The 13,730-nt window shown below is 37.5% G+C and overlaps 1 protein-coding gene across 2 annotated transcripts in view; it reads left to right on the top strand.

Annotated features, from left to right (window-relative positions):
- Positions 1 to 3,048: 3,048 nt before the first annotated feature.
- The window catches only part of LOC115433261 (phosphatidylinositol-binding clathrin assembly protein-like), a 39,363-nt gene continuing 28,681 nt past the window's right edge, over positions 3,049 to 13,730 (top strand). Inside the window, exon 1 of one of the 2 annotated variants that reach the window (XM_030154572.1) lies at positions 3,049 to 4,007. In XM_030154572.1, the coding sequence (XP_030010432.1) occupies positions 3,878 to 4,007 (130 nt within the window). In that variant the 5' untranslated portion in view covers positions 3,049 to 3,877. The remainder of the gene's footprint in view (positions 4,008 to 13,730) is intronic. The other variant, XM_030154573.1, reaches the window with a different exon arrangement.

The raw sequence follows: 13,730 nt of genomic DNA, 5'->3' as shown, positions 1-13,730 counted from the left end.
TACTGTGCTGTATGTCTTCACCATTGTTCCTTTGCAGCGTATGGATATATAATGTCTTTTGAGGCTTTGGACATTAGCCTTAACCTTTGATCAGGCTTATTCAATGCTTTCACAGATACTGCAATCCCACAGCATAAAAAAAATCTATGTATGGAAAATGCAAATTAAAAATCAAAAGCAGTGATGTTAAAATTTTAATTTGACTTGTATTTCACTGTGGATAATATACATTCATTCCTGACATTCGGGCTGCAACACATTCTAACCCTGTATCGTTGCATAAGACTTGTTTCAAGGAAGAATACGATAAAATTTCACTTGTCATTTAAGAGATGTGAGGAGAAGTGGTTAACGTTAATGGTATGTGATGATGTAAATATATGTGGTAAGTATATATATATATTACATGTAAAAACTAAGCATGTGGTAAATGGTAAATTTTACAACTTTTTCTGGGTCCAAGAACCAAATAATGTCATTATTTAAAGAATTACATAATATTTGGTTGTATGTTTTGATTTCAGTGCTATACAGGTCAAAGATAATTTATAGTTAGACTTTTTTTTTCTAATAGAGTACCTCAATGTGATTTGGGGTTGGAAGACAAGAAAGATTCTGCATATCAGTGTAGTTCTTATGTTAGGGTGTATCTTACCAGCTGCGACATTTTAACCAATATTGCACTTCTTCAGGCTTCTAGAGAAACAGAGAAGTCATCTTAAATACCCCAAATCCCTTTGTGTTACCAGTCATATCATCAATCCATTAATTAAAGAAAGAGTGATTTGGAAAAAAAGTTATAAAGTAATAAGAGGATTGATTGAAAGGAAACAAGGCCCTAGTATAAAATAACATGAATATCCACAAAGAAGATATGCACAGAAAGAACACACCAAAAAAAATGGCATAGACCCAATTATTAGTGGGGAATCAGTCTCCATAGACAGCATTTACACTAAATACTGTATATATAGGGCATCTCTGTGATAATGTGTATTACTATGACGGACCTACAAGAGATCATGCTAGTTTGTACTATATTATAAAATAAATATAATGCAAATGTCTCAAAAAATGATGAAAAACACACGTATGGAGGTACTGATCGAGTATAAAAACAATCTGTATATATTTACCTTTGTTAGAGCTTTACATACTGTAATTTATACTTTAAAAATATGAACACTTTATTTTCAGTCAGTCTATTTAATGTTTAGGGAACGACATAAACATAAGCAGACAGCTATTGCTAATGCTAATAATGCTAATAATAATAATCATGGTCATCATCATCATCATTTTTTTTAATTTGTAGAGCATATTTTAAACATAGTTCAAACTACTTTACAAAGGGCACTGACAACTGGTAGAACAGCAACAAGGTCAATCACATAAATCACATAAAACCAGTCGATGCTGACTCAGACAGCATGATTTCCTTGGGCAGATTATTCTATTGTATTTTCAGTCTAGACAGCAGGATGGACAGAGGAACACAATGAAAATATCCACTTTATAGGTTTTGTATTATTATAGCTACTACACTAGCTGTTAGCTAATATACTGCTGCCATAAAATTAGAATAATTTTGTTTTCAGACACATTGCTCTTTTTTGTCTTACTTATGCATATCAGTAATCACCTTTGACCTGGTGCGATGATTACATACTGAGTCCCAGATATACATGATCAAGAATAAATCACATCGTCACAATAATTTAATGAGAAGAGTTAAAAATATTTTATTTCAACTTTATGGGCAATACTGTGTGAGCACTCATCTACAAATTTGTTGAGAACTATAACATACATAATGAAAGACAGTATAGTATGTTGTAATAATATATTCCTGGACTTATACAATACTAAAACATATTTTTAGAGTATTTGTGTAAAAACTGTATAACTAAATATATGCTTTAGTGTAAAAACTGCTGAACCTGTAATCACATCAATGTGCTTTGTAATGTCAGATAGACTGGACTTTATCTGCTTTTTGTTTGGATCTTTGTATCATTGTTTGTATTTATGCAAATATAATTTTTTGGGCATATGTGCACGGTCAGTTAACAAATACAATTAAATACAGTGAAAAATAACCACAATATTATTAGAATAAACAGTTTTAAGTTGCTGATATGAACAAAAAAAATCATTTGAAACATGCAAACATTGACTTTCTAGATAAAAAAAAATTACTTCCTGAGGTTATAGTAGAATTCAGGTTTTTTTTGTTTGTTTGTTTTTTTAAATATTTCACTAAATGATCCATTCTCAGACAAAGCAAATGTAAAATATGAACTTTCAAAGAGCCAGATGAAACTTTCAGATGCTGACTGATGTAAAATCATAGAAAAACAGAATAAATATATGAACGGCAGAGGTCTAAAACACTGCTCTTTAAACATTGAAGAAAAGTATCCTGATTTTTCTTGAAGTTTTGCAAACACTAAGACTGTATGGTGTGAGTTTTATTTATACATCATTAAATATTATTCAGAGACAAAACTGGGAATGTTGTGCATCAGTTCCAACACAGTTTATGAGGGGTGTGTTATCTTCATTGTTATGGCATAAACAGCTTCTTCATGGTTATCATTCTCTAATATAGGAAGCATACTCCACAAAAAGAAATAGTCTACTGAATGGAGGGTGTAAGCATCAGACAAATCAAACATATTTTAATATTCTGATTCAATCCGTGGATTTTCCTCCATATGTGTCCACATTTCATTGGGTGTCAGGTAATCAGAGTTTGCACATCACACTCTTTTAAGCTCCTCATATACACTGAGGTGATGAACCAGCTGATGCCTTCTTCTTCTTTTTTTTTTTTTTCTCCCTTTCTTTTTTTTCCTTCCTCCCTTTGCCTTGCAAAACCGGGGGGCAGTCTTCTGCTTTAAGATACCCTCCCCGGACCCGAGAACTGGCCCAATCGCCCTCCTTTCCCAGTCACCTGATTCATGTACTGCCATTTTACACACAAGTTTGACTGACAAAAAAAAAAAAAAAAAAAAAAAAAAAAAGAGTGAGAGAGAGAGAGAGAGAGAAGGGGAAATCAGAATTGGCCCCATCGGCAACCTCAACACAGAAATACACCCTTTTTTTTATTTAAATAGAAGCTACAGAAAACTGGGACTCCACACACGCACATACAGGAGGATCTGCAGCCTGCGCTCGGTTGCGGTGCGTGCTGCTGTGCGTGCGTGCGTGCTGGATGTTTGAGCTCGGATCTTTGCGTACATTCAGAGGGGAAACCGGGTGAAGAAGAAGAAGAAGAGGGAGAAGAGGAGGAAAAAAAAGGAGAAAGGACAATGCTGTTTTATATCGTCTTTGACAAATGAGGCGTCAGTCATAGGGGATGCCGCATAGATTTGACAATAATCACCGGTACTATTTCGATTATTGCTATCGGTATTTCGGATCCAGCCCTTGTCCCGGCATCTCACCCTTGGCAGAGGCTATTTCAGGGATACATTCCAGCTTACTGTACATTGTCTTCTAATATTACAAGGATCTGCTGTGGGTGCGGGCCGCTGTGGAGGCTTCCATCCTTTTTACGCACGGTGTTTGTTCGTTTCCTCCGGATGCCTTTGACTGAATACTCCCTGGATGTGTGACCGACTAATGTTTTATTTGGCCGCCGCATGAATTCACCCACCGGATCCTCGTCGGTGTACGCTGCTGTCCTCCTCCTCCTCCTCCTTCTCCTCCACCTCCTCCTCCTCCTGCTGCTGCCGTTTCTCTCAGAGGGCACTACCCTCCCTGCCGCTAAAGACATTTTGATCGTCCTCCCTAGTTCCCCCATCACTCCGCCTGCCTCCTCCTCCACCACCTCCACCTCATCCTCCACCACCACCTCCTCCTCCTCCGTAACATGTCGGGACAGTCTTTGACGGACCGGATCGCCGCCGCGCAGCACAGCATGACCGGGTCTGCCATCAGCAAAGCCGTCTGCAAGGCCACGACGCATGAAGTCAGCGGACCCAAGAAGAAACACCTTGACTGTAGGTTATGAAGCATACCATCACTACCTACTTACTGTAGGCATGCATCAGGCTCCACCAGCATCTTTTCCCCCCTCACAAAGAACAGCTCATCTAAACAGCATGCATCTAGAATGGCTCTCCTCTTCTGTTTGAAGCCTCTTTAATTAGACATCATTACATTCCCTTAGATTCAAATGGGATTTACGCATCAAAGCACAGGCCACAGCGCGTCAGGCCATCATTGCATGCATTAGAAAAGCAGTAAATGTTAATATAAGGCGAGGGGCAAACAGCCAGGTCCTCTGTGTGCATGTCATTCAGGGGAAATAGGCCACTCTGGCATAGGCTAATCATATTGCAAGCAGCCGCTTTACACTGTAGGCCTATCCATTATTAACACCACTATCAGCAGCAGTAGGCTACATATCCTCTGGAGACACTTCAGGACTCAATGTGCCTTATTTCTGTGACATCTCCTTATAATTTCCCATTCATGTCCCATATGTCAGGTCTTGTGTTATCTGTGTGTTCTCCTGTGCGTTATTATGATTTATGAATATGTGTGAGGTGTCAGGCCTACTGCTGTGTTTCACTACAGATCCTTTATCTTCACATTCTGCTAATTATCTGTGTGTGGAAACAAGGAAACCGCAGCAATTATGCACACAGGGAGAAGGAGAGTGGGAGGATTCTTCAGGTGTAGGTTTAACCGGTGATTATTAGGTTAGGTGGCTTTTCTGCCTCTCTTTAATTACTTGACATGATCAATATAGAGCACAGGTAATCGATGGTGCTGCCAGTCAGACCCACATGTAGGCCCAGATAGGACGGACGGACAGACAGACAGACAGACACACAGACAGATAAAATGCCAAAATGGCTAATCAGGGAGAGTCAGTCTATGGGAAGTGATGAGGCAGGTAGCCAAGCATAGTCTAGTCATCCATCCATCTATCCGTCTGTGCGTCCGTCTATCAGGCCACCCACCCAACCAGAGGCACTCAGCCGGCAAGTTTGGCAGTGGATTAGTCAGCCATGTCCCTAGCAGAGAGGATGCTGGGAAATCTGGGCTCATTCACAAGCTGTGCTACTGGGCACAATGCATCAACATTAGTCCTGATAAAAAAAAAAGTCCATAAAAGCTACAGCTCGCTTGGCAAGAAACACCCGCTGGTGGTGTCAGAAAAGGTTCAGAGGCAGGTTTGTTGGTTACTTAACTTTGTAAAGCTGTGTGTTAGTAGTACTCTGTGGCTTTGATTTCAGAAGAAAATCCCTTATCTTTATGGTTGGCACCACTTCAGGCTGATTACTTAGGTCTTCCTGATAACCAGTGACTTTACCGTTGTAGACATTTGTTAGTATAATGTTTGACATTTTGACTGTAGTTGGATGAACTGTTGCTCTGTTTGAAACAGTTGTCTGGAAAACTGCACAGATTCATACAGTACTGAGTTTGGTTTCATATTTTCCTGATGTTCCATACTTATTTAATGTTTTTATCCTTTTTATCTTTTCCGTTTCTGTTGTGTATCTTTCTTTTAATATATTTTTTTATTCTTGTCTGACTCTAATGGTCAGTTGCTGTTGGTTTGTGCAAAAGTAAATAGTAAGGAATCCTTCCTGTATTCAGTTGTTTGCAGTGCACAACTTGACTGTTAGATGCTGATGTGGTTACTTCAAACGTAGTGGGGCACATTTGCTTCCATTTGGAATGAAATACGCAGTATAAATAAAGTTATGCTTGGTATGGTACGGTTTTGAAGAAACCAAAGAGAATGCACAGATGAATTGCCATTACTTTAGCATCGTGTTTTCAATGACGCCAAAGTTTTATCACAATGTAGTTTCCTGCTGCTGTTAAATTCTAGCAGGTGATTCATAATCTACAACCATCATAGGTCCAAATCTCTCAGAAACTAGTAAATGTCACTTAACTGAAGTTGTGTGAGTATGCACATAGAAGCCCGAAAATAGAAACAGCCCGCAAGCAGCATTTGCATGATGAATTTTCATCTGTCAGATGGATTATAAAAACGTTTATGTCACCATCCTCAAGGACAATAAAGTTTCTTTCAGCGTGGGACAGTTTGTTCTGGTGAAGGTGGTTAAACAAAGCGTTTTTGTTCTGATCTGACTCCATTTCTGATTATTAGTGCAATAAAAAAAAAACATCCATGCCACAGCAGAAGCTGAACTGTAGGCCTGGTTCAGTTCGTCCCCTGGAAACATGAAGTGAATTTTTAGTTGAATGAATGTTTTGTACTTGAACCATTCAGACGCAGCTGTTCCAAAAGACACGACTAGATTCCATAATAAAAACACTTTCTTTTTGCTACCAGAGGGCCTCTCTGCCTCTAATCCAAGGCCTGCTATAACATCTGACTGGCATTTATTGAGTACACAGGCTGCACTTTTAGGGTTAGCAAAGGATGCAGGACGGAGGTGTGGGTGAACACAAGGTCAGTGGTGTCAGCCCCTGCACCGGCAGTGAATGAATCTACATTATTTATTCACTTTTCATTAATGTATTAGTTTTTAATTTCACATTAATAACTACTGGAGGTATTAAGGATTTTACATGAATAAAATTAACATTTTAAAGAACATTTCTCGTGCGTTTGAGAATCATGAAGGTTACTGGTAATTCCTCGACTCTGACTGGCCATTCATGCTTCGTACATGCAAATGTTATTCCCTCATGTAATGACAATAAGTTACTTGATAGTGTCTGAGAAGTCTCTTGAAATAATGCATTAAAATACATGTCATTGTACATTTGTGCAAATCACAGATGAATATTATCCCAGGTTTCTGTTTCAGCATGATTCATAACATCATGTACTTAATATATGCATTTTAACTTGTCATGAAAATCACATGTAACTATTTTTATTGTTAGTTTTAGATACTTGAATATTGTTGAGGAAACATAGCACGGTAAAAAAACGGTCAAAAATAAGACATAATGTGTTTAGAAATATATAACACATAAATAGTCACCTAACCAAATGGCTTTCGTGACTACATCTTAAAACCTACGCTAGTCAGGATGCAAACTCCATTCTTTGTAAGGAAAGTCCTGCACTCTGTAAATCATCTGTCCAACCAAACCACCCACTAGTGGATCGTTTAATGACAAATTATATTGAGATTGTAAATGGTTTGCAAAAATATACATTGACAATATGCTTCCCGGTGACTGGTTTACTTGAAGCAAATAACTTTTTTCCTTCAAACTTCTGGCCCTAAGTGTAATTTTATTGCATTTGATAAATACAAGCCTCTCCAACTTTAGCTTGTCTCATTAAATAAGGTTTTATATATATATATATATATATATATATGTAAAGTACGGATAAAATTTTTTGATTCTTTGGCCTGTGTTGTGAGATAATGAAGGTGTGCATCATCGCCCTCACCAGGAATGACACTTGAAACAGAGCAGAATCGATGTGGGTAATGATACAGGCTTAAAGGAACAAATTATAATGAAACTGAGGTGATTTGCAAAAAGGAGCCCATCAATGAGGATCCAAATCATTCCCCCTAAAGCTGAATTCAGAGCCACTTTTACAGTTTAATTCACAAAGAAAAAATGAGAAAAACCCTCATCCTGCCCTTGGTTTTCAATGTTTTAAACTGAGAAGTCTGACAAATACAGAGGTCATTTCCTTCAAAACACTACTCCATCGATCCATCTGTATCGGACACAGACAGACGCTGGACATTTTTCTAAAAGCAATGCGTAATAAATCAAGGCCGGTGAGGAGGGAGCTCACCCAGGTCTCAAATGCATGGTTTTTTTTTATTGTGTCATGACCTTGACTGACTGGTTAGTGACATAAATGGCCAATGCTGATTATTTACCACCCATAGCAAATGATGAGCATGACAGACAGAGTAATGGGATTTCACTGGGCAGTATTCTGCATGGCTGAGATAGTAAAGAGCCGCGATAGAAAGCAGATTCATCAAACGTGGAATACTAATCAGGTCCAAAAATGACCTTCTGCCCTGAAAGCAGTAAACAGTCTTTCTCTGCGTATGTTTCGTGGGCTGTGTCACAGCTGTAACAGTGACGCAGCCTCCTGGAGATGTTTGTAAAAGTGCCAGAATGCATTAAGAATAATCATAAGTTTTTTGTCCTTGTAGCACCGGCAATGTACTTGGAGATGAATTGAATAAAGGAAAATGGAGCAGAAATACTAACCGGTGAATAAAAAAATATATATAAAAACAACAGTGCTTTGAGTCATAAGCTGACTGGGCTTTAACAAAGGGTGAATAGCCGCCCCTGTACGCTTACTCCCACTTCGGTGTGCCAGGATGATGACCTTACTATTCAATGCAATTTCAAGTCCATCACCACTATAGCTAAAGCAAGGAAGATAGTTTTTATTATATTATACAGTATGTCTCAGGCTCTAATTTTCTCTGGATATCGTTTATTTGAAGTATTTCTTGACAGGTTTACAGCTGCACATTTCTTATTCATAACTGGCCTTGTATTTCATCCTAACCAGCACTAAAAAGGCCTGATCTTTACCATGTTGTCATCAAACTCGCTACATAAATGTTTGCATGTTTTTATTACTATAAATCTTCTAATTGTGTTATCGATGTACATTATTTCCTACATGGACTGCTGCTTATCAATAATCCTGAGTGGCAATCGAGCAGTCGATATTTCATCACATCCCTACAGCTCTCTACACTGTCATATGTCGATGATGCAGACCTGGCTGATGTATTATTACCCACGGGGATACACAAAGGTGGATACCGCTTGGAGAGATTTGACGGAAGAGGCTCTATCATTTAAATGTAAATGTACTCGAGTAGAAACGCTTTGCAATCACTCAGCTAAAAGTAAAATAAAATAGTTTAAAGACGCATATGGAGTGTCCGGCTCACCGGTGTGTTTGTTTGGCGTGCGTTGACTTTTTGACAGTAAACATTAATTAGCTGAAATCAATCTGGACGCATTAATTATTGAGCTGGGAGGAAATTCACAAACAAAGCATCAGTCAGAGTATGACTGCAGGCAATGCTGGCAGATATTCATTTAATTGGAAACAGGTACTTCACAAAATGGTCACGGCCATTTTTATGAACTTCACTGGTAAATTCAGCTGTGTGTTAATACGTTCATAAATTCTTCTGAATAAATGTCAGGATGAATATTTTCTTTGTGGATGATCACTCAAAATGTGTCTGAGGAAATCATCTGATAGTTTCTATGTACATTTACAGTAGTTTCTCATCATATCACGTCATTTACTGGTTTCTTTTGTTTGTTTGTTTTTTTACTTTTATTGAACTTTAAAACATTATACCAACAAACCAGCATCTGTTTATCCTCAAGCAATGAGATGTATATGTTCAGTGATGTTTAATTTCACCTCAGTTATCACAGTGAACCGTGTTTGGTCTGAAGAAGTCCATAAAAGATGTCCAGGTTCTGTAGAATTCTCTGTCTCATCTTTTGAGAGAATGTTTTTTCACATCCTTCACCCAGTTTGTGTGAGATGGAGGCATTTCCTGTGTCCAGTTAGAGAAAGCAGGCAGAAATATGCCTCCAGTCTACACTCTGAGTGAGTTTTTACCGCCTTAGACACCAAGAGCAGCTGTTGGAGGGTTTGGCTTTGTTCAAAACATGTTGACAAAGTCTGAAGCTGGTAGTTTATGATTTGACGTTCACCATGTTGTTGATGTTTTTGGAGCTGGAAGTTACCATATTTGGACAAAAGGGCTGAACTAGAGGGTCCCAAGGGGTCATGGGGTCAACATCATCAAGCATCATATAACAAAGACCATCTCTCAGTATGCGTTCTTGTCTGTTCTTCCGTTCTCATGATCTTGTGAAACATCATCAGTTGTGGCCCTAGTACTGTTTCAATTAAAACTTTGCACACACCGAGAATGCATGGAATACCCGGATGTTGTTCTTGTTTGCTAGCTTAAACCAAGGATGCACTGGTTGGTGACTCGTGTAGACTTGGCTGGCAAATATCCCAAGATGCACTTCTTGCTACTTTCGAACGTAACGGCGGCTTCTGTAAAAAACATAATTCAGAAATGTTTTATTGACTAGATGACCGTAACGAGATGATGATACAATGTTGTAACACGCGCCAGAGGCAGAACAGTGAGAAATACATCTTTATCATCATATGAGATTCATTGAAATTGGTTCCAGTTTTGAAAAACATACAAAATGTTTTAAAAAAATATATAAACGACACGTAAATAGTAGTACAAATGTATTGAAATCAAATCAAGAGACACTGTGGGGATTTGAGGGAAATCTGTTTGGGAGCTGATGACAGAAATGCAGCAGAGAATGGGAGGAAAGTTCACAAGTACCAGCTGTTCCAAGAGACTTACGTCCTTAGGAAGTCCGTTCTCTGGGACCGGTCTTACCAAAACCGTATACACCGAGTTCCCAAAACCGTACTCTGTGAACTTGGTAATGAGAAATGGCCAAAGTCTAAATAGTGGAACCTGCTAAACACAACTACAATGGAGCTGTTTGTCAGGAAAAAATGTGTCCATTAGAATCAAAAGAAACATCGTAGACATCAATGCGTTATGTTTGACCTGAGATGTTATTAATGGAGGAAAAACTTAAAGATTGACCTTAAAGGAGTGATATTTTGCTTTTTTAAATGGAATTATGCATTTTAAAACATTTCCCTGTGGTTTACATAAACTGTAAATGCTCTGCTTGGGTCTGAATTCTTCATTAATTCAACTCCACAAAACTAAACTAGAATTAAACTTGAAATCTTGAAATGAAATCTTCAACCCTATTTATGAGTAATGACCAAGGTTCTAATAGTTTTGGATTTTTCATTCTAGTTTAGTTTTATTTAGTTTTGACTTTTTTTCTCTAATTCAGTTAGTTTTAATTCATTTTTAGAGCAGGTTTGATAGTTTTTATTAGTTTTCATTTTTTTCTAAATGCTTAGTTTTAGTTTAGTTTCAGTTTTTTCATATTTTTTCTCTTCTTCACCATCATATTCACATAAATCCCAGACAGGACTCTGCTGCTTTAGTCTCCATGTTTCCGGAGCGTGAAGTGTCGTACGTTGCCAACAGCTAAAATTGTTGGAGTGAAATAAATCAATTTTGTATCAATCTGACATTGACAAAAACAAAAACGAAGGGAATTTTATCCATAATTTTTAAACGTTTTAGTTAGTTTTGTAAGCACACAATACAGTTTCAGTTAGTTATCATTTTTTTCTTTTAATTATAGTTTTTGTTTATTTCAGTTAACGAAAATGTTTTTACAATTCTAGTTTTTGTCATTTCGTTAGTTTTCGTTAACAATAATAACCTTGGTAATGACACCAGAAAGGTGGTTTTGAGCGCTGGTCCTTTAAATGCAAATGACCCACTTCACGCCCCACCCCCTCCAGGTTGTTGACTGTGCTGCTCTGTCCTGTTCAGCCACTTGAGTTCATTAATACAACCAACAACTGAACATTTTAGGTAATCGGCTCGAAGTTTGGACATATTTTCAGTATGGACTAAAACCGCTGCTGACAAACAATTATGTCGTACTCGAAGAAATGTTCATCGGAAGTCCTGACCTTATATGTGCAAATGTTGTGACGTAGCTAGTTAGAGATGTAACAAATTCATTTTTACCAAAATTAATATAAAGATAGCTTTGCAGCACCTGGAGGGTTCAAATTCAAACTTTTTGAACCACTAGGGTCCAAATACACAAATAAATGTACCAAAGACTAATAAAAGTGGGTTTAGCAAAATATGACCCCTTTAAAGTCATGTCCAAAGGTAACCAATGACAACAGAATGAGTCATGGAAAAAATGTGTATTGTTAGAGAGAAGTTTAATGTAAGTCTAAGGAATGGCCAGGATGTTTTAGAGCCAACCCCAGTAGCTGTTAGTGCTTTTACAACTTCAAGATATTTTACAAGTGCTTTCATTTTGGAGCTGAGTTCCTTGACATTTGTTTCTAAAAGTTCACTGTGTGACTTAGTGATATCTACTGGTGAATCTAAAGGTCCCTCATTATAGCCACTGTTTGTCCATTCTGGGTTTTTAGGTTAAGAGCATATTAACTCTTGTTCATAGCAGGTGCAGTAATGCAGTTTAACCCATAAAGACCCAAAGAGCCTCCAGCAACCAAAACCATCTACTGATCTAAACTGTTTAATTACTTCTGAACCACTAAATTTACTAATACATGTAAATAATTGGTGTAAAATACAGTTTTTCATCTCTTCATGGTCATCAGATATGACCCATTTGGACGTTCAGAGGCTCCATAGTGAATGTGGAAACACCGTCATCTTCTACAACATCAATTCACCAGTAAAACCCATGGAGTTGGATCAATGACAGTGGATGGAGACACTTGTTTTATGTTCAGTTATTGATAGCTTTACTGAAAAACTCACTTTTTCTTCAGTTTTCTCTGTTTTTGATATAATAACCCGCAACTTTAATCTGAGCTTTAATAAATATCTACATGATCAGTAAATTAAATGTAGGAAAATACCAGATTTTCACTGAAAAAACACAAAATACAGAAGATACTATTACAATAAATAGTGATAAATCACTTAAGGAAGGTTAAATACACAAACAACAGACAACTGATACAAAAGTAACACTGGGTCCTATGGCTTAGTACTATAAATGCATATGCACTTTATAATGCACTTTATTCTGCTTGGCTGCTAGGGAATATCTTTTAAATGGTGAATATGGTTTAGGTGTGTTTTACTTATGTATGTGTTTTTATGTGTCTATTTTAAAAGATATTTTTGCTATTTTTTTCATCCTATTCTTGTCCTGTTACTGGGACTTGAGTACATATTTCGTTGTTCATGTGCTACATTGAATGAATGACAATAAATGAACCTTGAACCTTGAAATGTGCTATAAAATGTTAAAAACATTACGAGCTACTACAGAAAAATTCCAGTGCAACTTTGAAGACTCTGGGAATTGCAACAAGCTCCTCCTAGAAATAAACGATAATTCTTATTTCACACAAATGAAAGCATCATTATGAATATTATCTTTCCTTTCATTGGTTTGTATTTTACACAATGGATGTTTAACATAACATCGCTTTTCATGACTAATACACCAGCAGACCACGTGTCTCGATGCTAATGCGGTAAAGTCTGACTGCAGCTGGTTCAGACTAGTACTAAATCAAGGCACAAATAGCTTATCAATATTTTTTCCACTCATTATTTTCTGTCGCCGTTACTGTGGAGGGTTTTTACACTGAAAAAAAATAACATAAAATAAAGCGAAGATGAACAGGTTTTAAACCATTAGCTGTGGTGAATTGCTGGTGCTCTGGCTGCCTTTGACATGCATTAAACATTTAACCGTGGTATCAGCCGGGACTCTTTGGTATGCAGCATTTCAGCGGGTGTGGAGAACATCACAGAGCTTTCAAATAAAGCCTGATAACCTCTGATCCAGACAGAGGATTGGCCTCAGAAACCAAAGTGCTTGAAGTTTTCATCTGTAACTCAGCACAAAAAAAAAATCTCCCTCTCTTGCTCACTCTCTATGTCTGTCTCTTTGAACGCAAATTTACTTCCACTAACTCCTCTAGTGATTTCTTTTTACTGCATCACCGCCTTTTTAATTTCACTCCTTGGTTGTTGTTTAACCAAGTATGGAGCTAAATTAAATATAAAACACTATGGCTTTTGTTGGTTTTATGTTCATGTTTTGTTGAG

The sequence above is a fragment of the Sphaeramia orbicularis genome, chromosome 14 (assembly GCF_902148855.1).
Source record: "Sphaeramia orbicularis chromosome 14, fSphaOr1.1, whole genome shotgun sequence".
Lineage (NCBI taxonomy): Eukaryota > Metazoa > Chordata > Actinopteri > Kurtiformes > Apogonidae > Sphaeramia > Sphaeramia orbicularis.
Note: the sequence above shows the minus strand (reverse complement) of the source record. Positions and strands in the feature narration are given on the sequence as shown.